Source organism: Gossypium arboreum, chromosome 1 (genome assembly GCF_025698485.1).
Source record: "Gossypium arboreum isolate Shixiya-1 chromosome 1, ASM2569848v2, whole genome shotgun sequence".
Lineage (NCBI taxonomy): Eukaryota > Viridiplantae > Streptophyta > Magnoliopsida > Malvales > Malvaceae > Gossypium > Gossypium arboreum.
Window position 1 is genome coordinate 14,785,441 of NC_069070.1, and position 14,579 is coordinate 14,800,019.

The 14,579-nt window shown below is 34.7% G+C and overlaps 1 protein-coding gene across 1 annotated transcript; it reads left to right on the forward strand.

Moving 5' to 3' along the window:
• Positions 1–447: 447 nt before the first annotated feature.
• On the forward strand, positions 448–6,058 carry LOC128292631 (protein ARABIDILLO 1-like). Its single transcript, XM_053027507.1, has 3 exons — positions 448–3,261; positions 3,514–3,735; positions 4,426–6,058. The coding sequence occupies exons 1-3, from the start codon at positions 3,212–3,214 to the stop codon at positions 4,505–4,507; spliced, it is 354 nt and encodes a 117-aa protein (XP_052883467.1). The 5' UTR covers positions 448–3,211; the 3' UTR covers positions 4,508–6,058.
• The last annotated feature ends 8,521 nt before the right edge of the window (positions 6,059–14,579 follow it).

Below are 14,579 nucleotides of genomic sequence, written 5' to 3' on the forward strand. Positions count from 1 at the left end.
GGGAGAGTATCCAATGAAAACACATTTGATTGCTCGAGGATCCAGTTTAGTCCCATGTCAAAGATAGACAAAGCAAACACAACCAAATACCTTAGTAAAACCGGGTAATTCGTCTTTCCCTATAAGATTTCTATGAGACTTTTAAAATTAAGGACTCGAAGAGGCATCCGATTAATGTGATAAGCAACAAACAAAATCGCATCCCCTCAGTAAGCTTTGCAAGGTTCATAGTGCACATAAATGATCTAGTAACCTCTAAAAGATGTCGATTTTTCCTTTCGATAACACCATTCTGAGCACTTGTACCAAGACAATTGGTCTAATGTAAAATCCCATATGATTCTAAATAATCATTAAAATTTTACTTAGTTCCATAATCAGTTCGCAAAATCTTAACTTTAGCATCAAACTGAGTAGTAATCAATTTAGGAAGAACAGAAACATGAGAAAACATCACTTTTGGACTTTAATAAAAAAACTCATGTCATTCGAGTGCAACAATAAATAAATGTAACGAACCAACGATTACCAGATAAATAAGTAAGGCGAGTAGGGCCCCAAACATCAGAATGGATAATCTCGAAGCAAACAGTACTTTTATTATTAGGTAAAGGATAACTGTTTCTTGTATGCTTAGCAAATTCCCATGCATCACACACTAAAGAATCCAATTGAGTTCTTGAAAACAAAGTAGGAAACATCTTGGCAAGAATAGTAAATGATGGATGTCCTAACCGCCTATGCCACTGAATTATATCCCGATTGACATCTTTATTCTCTCTAAATAAGGCTTGGAACATATTGGACGATCGGACCAGAAGATATAAGTCATCGCATAATCTACCATTGCCAATTGTCTTCCCTATCTAGAGGTCTTAAAAGATACAATGATTAGTAAAGAACTCAAGTTTACAATTTAAAGCTTTAGTGATAGTAATAATAGATAAAAGGTTAACCGAAAATTTAGGGACATGAAAGACAAAGGATAAAGTGATATTGGGAGTACAAACAATAGAACATGTTCCAGAGACGGAGGTAAAGGAACCATCGGCTATTCGCACACTATCTTTAGATGGACAAGTGATATAGTTAAATAAGCTTTTGTTTGACCCTGTTATATGTCTATTTACACTGGAATTAATAATTCAAGATTCAAAAGTAGATGGAGAATTTAAAACAGTACTTGATTTCGCATGATTAGACTTGGCACCGAGGTAGAGTCCAATTGAGACAAGAGACGTCGGAGATGTTGAATCTCGTCTGAGGTAAAACTCTTAGCAGAAGTGGACTTGTCTTCTGTTGTCACAGAGTCTGACAAATTTACCTGAGAATGAGAATTACCCCATTGCTTTCCACCACGACCTCAGTGGGGTCACCATGTAACTTCCAACACAAATCTTTAATGTGCCGAGGCTTACTACAATAGTCACACGTCAAGTGAACCTTGTCAGACTTATCACTTGACGGACCATCCTGGTTAGCAATGAGGCCAGCTTTCTCAATTGATGGATTATAGAGCATAACAGTATGCTGACTCTCCTCCTGTTGTACATAAGAGTATGCCTCATGAAGAGAAGGGAACGAAGTTTTGCCAAGAACTTGAACCTAAATTTGATCAAACTCAATATTCAACCCAACCAAGAAATCAAAAACTTGCTTCTTCTGCATTATCTTTTGAAATTCCCAGCATCACTGGTACAAGTTGCTTGAAAATCTTGATAATAATCAAGTTCCTGCCACAAGCCATTTAATTTAGTAAAATATTGAAAAATCGTTAGCTCCCCCTGTTTTGTACCATGCACTTTATTACGAATCTCAAATATTTGCACATCATTCCCGATATAAGAGTAGGTGAGAGTAGTAGCATTCCAAATTTTTTCCGTAGTAGTAAGCAACAAATAAGTTTTGGAAATATGATGTTGCATAAAGTTGATAAGTCATGCCATAATAAAAGAGTTCGCCAAAACCTGGTATTAGTGATGTATCCCTACAATCCACAAGCCTTGATAAACAACAAGCAAGACTTTGACCAAACAAGGTAATTACGTCCATCAAGCTTCATAGGATTAATTTGCAATGAGGGATTATCAGCTGGAATCACAAGTTTCTCATCCTTCGACATAATGTTGAGAAAAACATCTAATACCTTAAAAAAAATCTACTTGGAAGAATTATAACAATAATCACTCCAAAAAAATGCAAAAGAGATCCCACACAAAAAACTTAGCTGAAATACACCACCAATTAGAGGAGAATGATTGGAAGGGAGTAGAGAGCACAGCGATGGCGTCGATAAAAACACAGCAGCAACAGGTGAAGGCGACGTGCGGTGCGTGAAACAAAAAAGGCAGAACCTTGTGATGATGCGTGAGGTCCACACACGTGTCTTTTGGTCATCGGACTCGAAGTTTTCGCTGGTGAGTAGAGTCCGACTCCAATGGTAGGGGCGGTGAGAGAGAAAATAAAGGCTACGGTGAAAAGTACCAATGTAGTGTTTCTAGGGTTTTTGGAACAAAGCTTTGAAAATAAAATAAAAAAATTATCCAAAAAAAATGAATCAAATATCTGATACCATGATGAAATTAGAGATGAATACTCTAATAATTTATTGAGGAAAAACTCACTAAAATAAATATTTCTCAGAAATATGCACAGATATATATACATAAATATAAAGAAAGAATATCTCTAATTAGAATCTCTAAAAATCAGCTATAATCCCTAAAGATTAGCTATTGAATGCTGTCAAATAAATCAAAGATTCTCAACAACAGATTATATTATTGTTAGGCTTTGGCCAATGAGGGTTATTTAGAGAATAAAACCTTCTTTTGGGGCACTCAACCTGAAAATTTTACATTGCAATAAACAATATAAATATTGAACCTCTTTGTATAATCTCAGTCTAATCCTTAAGACTGGATCTTTTAATAGAAAATAAATATAATGGTTCCTATAAATGATGATGTTTTAAATTGCATATTTGAAAACAATGTGCGACATGCATTCCACATGACTTATAATTTTCTCATTTGTATAACTTTCTAACTGTAAACTGAGGTTTTGGTATTTGATTGAGTTTCAGGATGTCCATGAGACTGCTGCTGGAGCACTCTGGAATTTGGCCTTTCATCGTGAAAATGCTCTCCATATAGTACAAGATGGTGGAGTTAAACCCCTTATTCATCTATGCTCTTCATCAGTCTCAAAAATGGCATGGTTTATGGCTGCATTAGCCTTGGTTTACATGTTCGATGTGAGGTATGTCAAATTACTTGGTGCGAGTTGTCAATACTTGTGTGTTAGAATGCTGGACTCTTAGTTTCAGCAATCAGCTTTCAACCCTTGGGAGCCTCAAATATATTATTAAAAAAAAGCCGTGCTTTCTACTCAAGAGAAGCAAATAAGAAGAGAAAGGAATACTATTTAAGCTTTGGTAAAAAGGTGGAATTGACTGGTAGGAAAATGCTTCTAAAAATTTCTTTTGAGGACTTTTGGCTTAACTTTTTACAGAATAGACACATCTGTTCCGATTGGGCCCTCATCACCAGGCAGTTCAAAGATTCTGAACATGGATGGGGTTGGAAGGATGGCCTTGAAGCATGTTGAAGAATTTGTGACCTCATTCTATGATCCACAACCCTTTCATTCCGCAGCTGCATCATTAGTCCCCAGTGCTTTGGCACAGATAGCAGAAGCCATAAGAATACCAGAAGCAGGACATCTAAGATGCAGGTTTAAATGTTTTGGCCTTTGCATTTGATATTCAACTGGTAAATTTGTAGGAGTTTATGGTAGTAAACTTGCATATTGTATCAATCTGTTTAATTTGTTAACCCTCTAACACCATTCCTCACTTCTTGTAAAGAACATGATGTTTACATCCACTTGTCAGTTTCCTTAATCTCTGTATCTGTCTATCTCATTCGTCTCTCCCTTTTATCTATCTCTCCATAGACAATGAAAATCAACCCAAAAGAGCAACGAGTCCCATGAGGTAATTGCTGATGAGATGGTAGCCTTTGGATTTTTATAAACAACCCTAAGGCCTTAAACCTTGTTGATGTAACTTATATTGCCCCTTATGTATTGAAACATCAACGTATGTACCTGTCACTAATGACACTACCCTGGACTCATTTATGAAGCAGCCATGGCCAAACATTGTGTTTTAGTGACTCCATCTCTTGAATCCTCATTTTTACCTCTAGCATAGTTTGCATCTCTTGCTACTCTTGGAACTTAGTAAACACAAATGACCAGTAGACCACCCCAGTCATTTTGTAGTAAAAGTTTATTCTTTCACTCGACTAGGAAGTGACTCGAACACCATTCTGGACTTTCTGTACCTGAGATCAACTTGTTTCAACATTGTTCAGTCATATTTGTATGAAATTCAATATGTCTACTCCATACATTTTGTAGGAAATGCCTTTGCAAGCTGACTGCCAAGACACTAGCACCTTTTCTTGTAACAGTTCATGGCAATTGGCAAGTTTTGAGTTGATCATACATTTATGCCTATTGCATCCATGCTTGTCACTCCTGCATGTAAAAGGAGTTCCTGGAAAGTGTTAACTAAAAGGGGTGAAAAATCAAAGAAGTCAAACCAGAGTTTAAATTATCAGATTGAGAAAATGAATCAATGGGGGTAAAGTATTTGATGATGAAAATGCTGCCAATCTTACACCAGGTTCGTCTTGATCCTCATATAGCTATGAGCAGTATGTGGAAAAACTTCCAGCCTATGGTACTTGGATTGTGTATTAGTGCCAGATACAGATATGTATCTGACACCGTTATGTTTGGTTTTTTCCAAGTTTTTCCTAGTATTAGAGGGTCCTTGTCTAAATAAATGTCAAAAAAGGGTGTCGGACACAGGTTCTTCATAAATTGAAGAGTCACTCCTGCAATGTCTAGCTTTAGGCAGTGAATTTGAAGCTGTTGTCAATTTTAGCGTCCATTTCCACATGCATTTTTATAAATACAAGTGAGGTTTCCGTTTGCATAAAAAGAGAGTTTCCATACCTACTACTTTTTTCTATGTAAATGACATTTCACAAGTTCCATGTTCATGGCTTACCTTCAGGATTCATTTCTGCATTCTAATACGTTTTTTATTCCTTTACACATCTCTCCAGTGGTGCCGAGATTGACAGATTTCTCAGAATGTTAAGGGACCCTTCTTCTGTACTTAAGTCCTGTTCTGCATTTGCTCTTTTGCAGGAAAGCGCCTATTCTCTATCCTATTTATTAAAAATGTTTATATTGTTTAATTCCCATTTTGCAATACATTTTGCAGTTTACCTTGCCTGGAGGACGGCATGCAATGCACCATTCAAGCCTCCTTCAAAATGCAGGAGCACCAAGGGTCTTACGTGCCGCTGCAGCTGCGTCAACAGCTCCTATTCAAGCCAAAATTTATGCAAAAGTTGTGCTTCAGAACCTTGAGCACCACCATGAAGTCTCAATTTAGTTGTGAGGATAGTTTGTTCTGAAAAAGCACAATCTTCTTTAGAATTGAACCAGGAGGATGAGGCAGGCGACCTCAACGTCTTTTTAGAACGAAAACCAGTCTTTTTCAATACTAAGGTTCAAAACTAGGAAACTTCTTGGGCCTCCATTATTTGTGGTAAGAAAATGAAGAGGCCTGCATGTTCATGAAGATCATAGCAGTACACTGATGTTAATGAGGTTTAACTGAGTACCAAGGGTTTTTTGTTTGTTTCCCTAACATCACCAAAAGGAAAAAACGAAGGAGCAAATAAGAATAATCCCATCTCAAAGAAGTCAATCTTTTTACCTTATATGTACATATAGTTTGCAGTGATTTTTCATTAGTATCTGATCAAGTGAGCTCTAAGTTTTCCTTATTACCTCTGCAATTACTCAGATCAACGACACTTAATATTATTCTAGTTTGAGTCCTTGGATTTGTATCATTTGGGGTCCAAATTGCTTTAGTTTTAAAATCAAATCAGTTTGCTTTTGAATCATTTTGAGCATTTAGGTTTAATTCTTTTTAAAATCTGAATAAATTTGACTTTAGATTATTATATTTTCATTTAGCAAATTCTTATAGTTAGACATTTTCTAATCAAATTGGCTTGGAATGAATCCAAAATATTCACATAATTTTTGTGTTTGTGTAAGGGTGCTATTTGTTTCTCGTTTTTTAAGAAATTTAAATGAACAGTTAGTGGATCACCATTAACCTGTCCTACAGCACTTGGGGAGGGGAAAAAGGAAGAGAAAATTTATTCAACTAACTTTGAATTAGCATCAGTGACAGTGCCAGTATTCAGCAAATAATTCATGCATGTGACCAATAAAAGAAAGAAGAAACGTTTACTAACAAAAATAATGGAAATGTTTGTATAAAAAATAAAGTCTCTTTTAACTTCTAATGATAAAATAAAATTTTAACCGAAATAGTTAACAATATTAATTGTTTAAACTGATTAATGACATAATAAAAGTAAAGAAATTATATTATGTTCAAAATTAAAATATATGTATTTAAATCCAAATTTTAGTATAGTATAAGGTGTCAAGATACTTAGTATGAAGAAAGTATGAATTGTGTTATTTAAGAGAACAATCAGTTACCTATTTAGTACAATAGGGTAACCATCTTCATAACTACTAACTGTTACAACAGACTAACTAACACCTAACTAACAAAGCTTAACATCTTTACTACTAACTTACATCATAACATGCCCCTATCAACTTCTTCCTCCTGGTAAACTTTCTTCTTCTTTGGACAGAACTCGAAGCTTGTTCCGGAATCTGTCAAATAAGCCAACTGATAAAGGCTTAGTCAAAATATCTGCAACTTGATCTTGACCAAATATATGACCAACTTGAAAAGAACCACTCACAACCCTTTCTCTGAGAAAAAATAAATCCAGCTCCACATGTTTAAATTGGAATGCATCACAGGGTTGTTAGCTACAGCAACTGCAGCTGAGCTATCACACCGGAGCAATGCTTTGTGAGTAACTGGAACACCAAGTTCAAATAGTAAAGACTTAACCCATACTAGTTCAGCCGTGACCTGAGCCAAGCTCTTGTATTCTGCCTCTGCTCTGGAACGTGACACAACTGACTGTTTCCTACTACTCCAAGAAATCGGATTACCTCCCAAGAAAACACAGAAGCCGGAAGTTGACCTGCGATTATTAGCATCTGACGCCCAACTTGTATCAGAATACCTCTCAAGAAGCAACTTCGAGGTTCGAGTGAAATATAAGCCAAAATCCAACGTTCCTCGCAGGTATCTCAGAACCCGTTTCACAGCTTTGTAATGAGTGTCCAAAGGCCTATGCATAAACTGACAAGCCTTGTTTACTAAAAACGCAATATCAGGTCTTGTTATGACCACATACTGCAAGGCGCCTACAACACTTCTGAACAGACGCTCGTCTTCAACAAGAGTCCCTTCATGAGCAGACAGTTTGCATGAAGTCATCATCGGAGTGGGAGAGGGTTTTGACTTTTCCATGGAGGCACGCTGTAATAAGTCGAGAATATACTTCTTTTGACTCAAGAAGACACCATGAGGAGTGTGAGTAACCTCAATACCAAGGAAATAGCTTAGTTGTCCCAAATCTTTCAAAGAAAAAGTATCATGTAGAGCTTTGACAAATCATCAATCTCACTCGAGTCAGTATCAGTTACTATAATATCATCAATATATACAAGCACATAGAAGAGCTGAGTGCCTATTTTTTGAATGAAAAGAGAACTATTAGCTTTAGAAGCTACAAACCGAGTGGTTAACAAAAAATCCCTCAACTTTTGAAACCAAGCTCGAGGGGCTTGTTTAAGCCCATAAAGTGCCTTACGTAACCTGCAAACAAGTTGTTGCCCATCACCATTGTGCTGTTCAAACCCAGGTGGCCGTGTCATGTATATTTCTTCATGAAGATCGCCATTCAGGAAGGCATTGTTGATGTCCACTTGCTGAAGGGACCAGCCTCGAGAAACAGCAAGAGCCAACATCACTCTAACCGTTGTTGGCTTGACAACAGGACTGAAGGTTTCATAAAAATTGACTCCAGCCTCCTGAAGATAACCTTTGACGGCTAAACAACCTTTGTATCTAGCAATCGAACCATCAGCATGTCGCTTAATCTTAAAAATCCACTTGCAACCAACAGCACGATGACCAGCAGGTAGAGGCACCAAATTCCACATGCGATTCAATATTAAAGTGTCATATTCAGCCTTTACAGTAGCAGTCCAAGCAAAACTTTGAAAAGCTTCAGCTATAATGGAAGGCTCATTCTCGTCTAAGATAGAAGAAAACACTCGTGGCTTGAAAATACCATTCTTTGACCGTGTCTGCATAGGATGACAATTTATAGGAGAAGACGGTCACACACTGATAGCATCTTGTACAACAGAAGAAGATGATTGCACACTAGGCGCAGGCATAGAAACATCTGCAGAAACTGCTCTAGGAGAGGAGACTAAACTGGGAGACCTCGAAGCAGAAGAAGAAAATGAAGAAGATGAAACTAGACCAGGAATAGCTGGTCTAGAACATGATAAACCAGAATCGGAACTAGCCACTGTAACCACAGGCACACAAGAATGTTGATGACTAAACTGGACAGATCCAACACCTTGTGAAAACGAAAAACCAGTTTGAAAAGGAAACTCCAGCTCATCAAATAGAATATGACGAGAGATGTATACACGACCATCAGCAGCAAGACACTTATATCCCTTCTGATGAGACCCAAAACCAAGGAAGACATATTTGCTAGAGCGAAATTGTAGCTTATGCTGTTGAAACGGTCTGAGATGAGGAAAACAGACACTACCAAAGAGCCACAACTGAGCATAGTCAGGCTGAACTTTGTACAATTTCTTATAAGGAGAAATATGCTGCAACACAGGAGTAGGGAGCCTATTGGATGAACTGCATGGGAGAAAGCATTAGACCAGTATTCTAAAGGCATAGAAGCCGTAGCCAACAGAGTCAACCCTATTTCAACTATATGACGATGTCGGCGCTCAACAACTCCATTTTGTTCTGAAGTGTAGGGACATGTGACTCGGTGTTGAACACCAAACTGAGCAAGTTCAGTCGAGAGAGAACGAAATTCTCCCCCCATCAGTCTGCAACATTTTAATTGACTGGCCAAATTGCACTTGAACCATCTTGTAGAAATGAGAAAAACAACGAGGGACCAATGACTTGGTCTTTAGAAAATACAACCATGAAAATCTACTATGGAAGTCAACAAAAGAGACATAATATGAGTACCCATTGGACAACACATGAGATGAACCCCAAACATTCGATGTTACTAATTCAAAAGGAGTAGAGTACACTGTTTTTGAAGCAGGAAAAGGTAGCTTATGAGATTTGCCTATTTTACAATGTGTACAATTAAGAGGCAAACCATTATTCTTGAACGAAATATTACAAGAACGTAAAACATGAGTAAGCACATTAGAGCAGGGGTGTCCAAGTCTATTGTGCCAAAGATTGAGAGAGGAATGAGTTTGAACATTATACAGCAACGGAGAACCCAGATTGTGACCAGAATCAGCCTTACACGAACCAGCTCGAGAAAAATTGAAACGATACAAGCCATCATGCATGTGGCCCACTAGAAAAGTCTTCCTTGTCTAAATGTCCTTCACAAAACACAAAACAGGATGAAACTCGAAATAAACATTATTGTCCTTTACAAATTTCCCTACAGAGATCAAATTTTTACATACTGTAGGCACATGTAACACATCCCTTAGATGCAACAACCGAGAACTAGCCAAAATATTTGAAGAGCCTACGTTATCAATGGAAACATAATCACCATTATCCATAGATACTTGGCCTATACTTGTGTAGGGAGACATATCAGTAAGAGTGGCCATAGTTGGGGTGACATGATTAGTTGCACCCGAATCAGAATACCAGTGCTGTGTTGGTAAGGAAGCTTGCAGTGTTCGAACAACTGGTGAAGAAGCCGGAGAAGACTGTGAAAAATGTCCACAACACTGAGACATTGAACAGTGAGATGAAGGATGCTCATTAAGATGATGATAATTGACTGAAGGTAAGGAATTCGAGCCAAGACTAGAAAAATTTTCATCAAACCTATGATAACAGGTTTGCACCATATGTCCTATTTTACCACATAATTGAAGCTGTAGTTTCGATCGTGACCACCCTCGACCAGAACCACAAGTACGACCACAGGACCATCCACGACCAAAATTCTTGTGACCTTGATGAGAACCACGACTAGTGTCAGAACCTGCTTTCATAGAATCCTGATTGCCTTGCTAAGAAACCAGGTTAACTTGTAAAGGTACATCAGTCAACATAGCTATTTGGCGTGCTTCACAATCCAACAACATCTCAGTAACTAAGTCAAGAGTCATGGGAGTAGCAGTAGCAAGAACACGAATAGACTCAAACTCAATGGGAAGACCAGCTAAGATTATACTCACCTGCTCTTGTTCAGTGACAGGACTTCCAGCAGCAATCAAACTATCACTAAGACTTTCGACCTTAGATAGATAATCTTTGATAGAAAGATTGGATTTCTTGATCGAGTATAGGTTATGGCATATACTCGAGATTTTAATACTAGACTTGGCACTTAAACGTCTGCTAATAGCTGTCCAAATGTCAAGACTCGTTTTAGCTGCAGTCAGATGAACTAAAATGTTGTCTGTGATTATAGATAGAAGCCAAAAAGCCAAGAACTTATCTTGCTTCTTATGGACCAAAAATGCTGGATTTTCCACAAGTTGACCATCATCACCAGGTATAAAAAGAAGGAGGAGTAGGAACCGTACCTAACACAAACCCTTCAAGACCATAACCTTAAAGAATGAACAACAACTGATGTTTCCATAGAAGGAAGTTATGTTCATTGAGCTTGATAGTATCATGCTTGGAAAAATACTGCACATTCGATGAAGCAGAAGTACCAGAACCAGAAGAATGAACTGCTGTACCAACATTTGTAGACTGTCGATGTGTGTCAACAGTAGGAACACCTTCCGTTGCCATGAACACAAAAGAAGAGAAAAAAAATACCAAAAGAACCTGTGCTCTTGATACCATGTCAAGATACTTAGTATGAACAAAGTATGAATTGTATTATTCAAGAGAACAATCAGTTACCTATTTAATACAGTAGGGTAACCATCTTCATAACTACTAATTGTTACAACAGACTAACTAACACCTAACTAACACTGCTTAACATCGTCACTACTAACTTACATCATAACATAAGGGTCAAAACAAAAACTTGATCATTGTCCTATAATATCAAAAGGAAAAGAAGGTAGACTTTGAAGATGATATATTTCTAAGACATTTAGGCTTTTCAAATTATATATAACTATATGACATTTTAACTAAAAAGTCAATAATATTAATTATTTGTATTAGCTAATAATATTATAAAAATATATGGACCAATTTATGTTAGAAATTTAATTATAAAGATTAAATTTCAAATTTAGGCATAATAAAATTACCGAGACAATTTTAATTTTTTTTAAATGTAATAAAAAACATGTAGGTGGAACCATATGTCAATTAGAACTTCCTCTTATAAGTATATAGATATGACAAAGAAATTAATTAAATAATAAAATAGGTATATTTAGAAGTTATTTTTGAAGATGAATTTCGTTCATCCATACTTATGAATATTGAGTTCTTTTATAAGTTGTTCAACCATCATATTTCTCAAGTTTAGGTTCATGAATTTTGGTAAGTATAAAAAAACAAAGAGTGCACTTAGTATAGAATAAAAGAAATCCATTTGTGGGTGTTAAGTAGAGATGCTCATGGGCCGGGTTCGGTCCAACTAAAATCTTAGGCTTGGGCTCGGTTTAAAAAATAGACCTAAAATTTTGTTTAAACTTGGTCCGGATAAAAATGCTAAAATTCATATTCGATCCGCCCATATTAAATTTTTATATTATTTTTATATAATTTTAAATATATAAAATATATCAAAATATTAAAAACATTAAAATAAATATTTCTCAATAAGTTGAAAATAAATTTTAAAAATATGTATACTTAAACATCACTAACATAAATACAACTTAAGAAGAAAATACTTCTAAAATAATAATAAAGTTAACAATAAAACAAGTGTATACAACAATCCAAACAATAACAACAAAATAGTAGCAATATAATAGTGAAATGACAGCAAAATAGGGTGAAAGCAATAAGAAAATAGCACTAAAATAGAAAAAAAAGTAGCAGATTTTTTGTCCTTTAGTGAATTCAGGACCAGCTCGGGCCAAAAATGTCTTATCTAAGGCCCGACCCATTTTTTAATTTTTTTTGTGCAAACTAATTTTTCAGGCCTATATTTTTATCCAAACTCTCTCGATTTTCAGGCGGGCCTGACCCGACCCATAAATAGACTAGTGTCAACAAAAGTGGTTATTAAATTATTGATTTCGTTTTGTTTTTGGTTACTCAATTATTAATTTTTTCGATTTAGTCATTAAACTTTTCGAAATCAAATATTTTAGTTACTTTTTTGTTAGTTGCAGTTAGATGAGAGATGGAAAGTTGATGTGGGTTTTTATTAGTCTAATAAAAATTTAGCCCTCAATATTTAAAAATTGTTATTTTAGTTCAAGTTTTAAAAATAATAATAAATTTAACCCTCAACATTTATAAAATTTGTCAATTTAATTCTAATTCTAAATTGAGCACTTAATTTAGTATCAAATGATATGATTAAAAACATTAATTAAATTAATATTATATAATTCTTAAAATATAATTAAATTAATATTATCTTATATATAAATTAAATTAAATTATAATTTTTATAAAATATGATACTTATATCAAACAAAATTCAAATTGAAGTTGAACATTCTAACTTGATTTAACAGATAAGGTTAGAAATGTTTATTTATTTATCAATCCCCTTGACACCAGAGTAAGTCTCTCCTTTTTTTTGGATTGAAGTTTTTTCTTGTTTAATGCAATCGTAAATTTTGTTTTTAATTTGTTTCTCGGAGTGGGTTGTTTGGTTCATGGGAAAGTGTGAGAAAATAGAACGAGATGAAACGAGTTCCCTTTTTTTTAAAAAAAAAAAAATCATTGATGCAATAGTTATATGAGTGAATATTATCTCCTTTATGCATAAGAAAATTTTCTTTTTAATTAAATTCCTTACTTGATTTTATTTAATTTGCTTGATTCATCGATGAGTTGATTATTTCGCTGCCATGGAAATGTGAAGAGAAAAGAAAATAATTTAAAATGTTAGATGCCATTGGATTTTGTTTTGTATAATTTTAAAATATCTTCTTCTTTTTTAAATTTCAAAATTAGAACTAAATTAATAAATTTTGTAAATTTTGAGGATTATAATTATTGAGTTTTAGAATTGAACTAAAAAGACATATTTTGTTAACATTGGGGGTTAAATTTGTTAAATATTTTATATTTAAAATCAAATTGATAGAATGTGTAAACATTAAAGGCTAAATTTATTATTAAATCAATAAATTAAAGTTCACATCAACTTCCCATCACTCATCTAACGACAACTAATGAAAGAGTGATTAAAATATTTTTTTCAAAAATTTAGTGACTAAATAAAAATAATAATTCAGTGATCAAAATAGAATAAAAGCAATAGTTTAGTAACATTTTTGTAATTTACCCTTACATTTAATGGTGATTAGTGAATTTTTAATTGTAATTAATACAAGGGATTTTAACATTTAACGCTAAAATAAATTTTAATAATTTGGTAATCCTAGTTCTAAGGTTTTTTTGAAACGGATTAGGCGATCAAACTGATTAAATCAAGAATTGGTTAGTGTATTAGTTTGAAAAATACTTTTAAATCGATTAGACCAAAAATTAGTACAAACCGATTGAAAAACTGATTTAGGCTTCCTCTGGTTTAGCAATTAATGTCAGTGTGGTGCAGTTTGGGTAGATAACTGCTATCAACCTCACTGATAGCCTGTTTGGATCAGCATTAACAGTACGTTCAAATTTATTTCAATCACATTGATAACCTCAAAATTGACTAGAGGTTTTAGCACCAGTCCAACCCAATAAAGCAGTAGGTATTATTAACAGAAAAAAGTACCCATACTTTTATTTATTATTTTACCATTTTATACTTGAAAGTTAAACTAATTTTTTTCCCAACCTTATTTGTTTTCAAATTTGGGAACAAAACAGTCACTTGTTTTTCAAATTTGAGAACTAAAATAGTGATTATTGTTGGTTTCTCCCTACTTTTTTGCTTTATTCTTGGTTGTGGCTGCTACTTTTTTCTTTGCCTAAAGGCTAGTTTTTATATATTTGTGTTGAGTATGGTATCATGTTCATGTTATGTTTTTGTCTCATTTCAAAAAATTTCAAGTTTAGATCAGATTATTGATCAGTTTGGGGTATTTGCAAATACGAGATGTAGTTTCCACTTCTACAATGAATGCAAAAATTTAGCTTATAGTTGGAAATTTTTTAAGAATTTTTTAGTGCAGTGTAGTGCTCAGTTGTAGTTTTTCTTCTTAATACAAGATTGAAATGATGA

Coding starts and splice junctions, on each gene's coding strand:
- LOC128292631 (XM_053027507.1), top strand. CDS start 3,212: ATGGCATGGTTTATGGCTGCATTAGCCTTGGTTTACATGTTCGATGTG. Junction 3,262..3,513: donor GTTTACATGTTCGATGTGAG/GTATGTCAAATT, acceptor AACTTTTTACAG/AATAGACACATCTGTTCCGA. Junction 3,736..4,425: donor GCAGGACATCTAAGATGCAG/GTTTAAATGTTT, acceptor TACATTTTGTAG/GAAATGCCTTTGCAAGCTGA.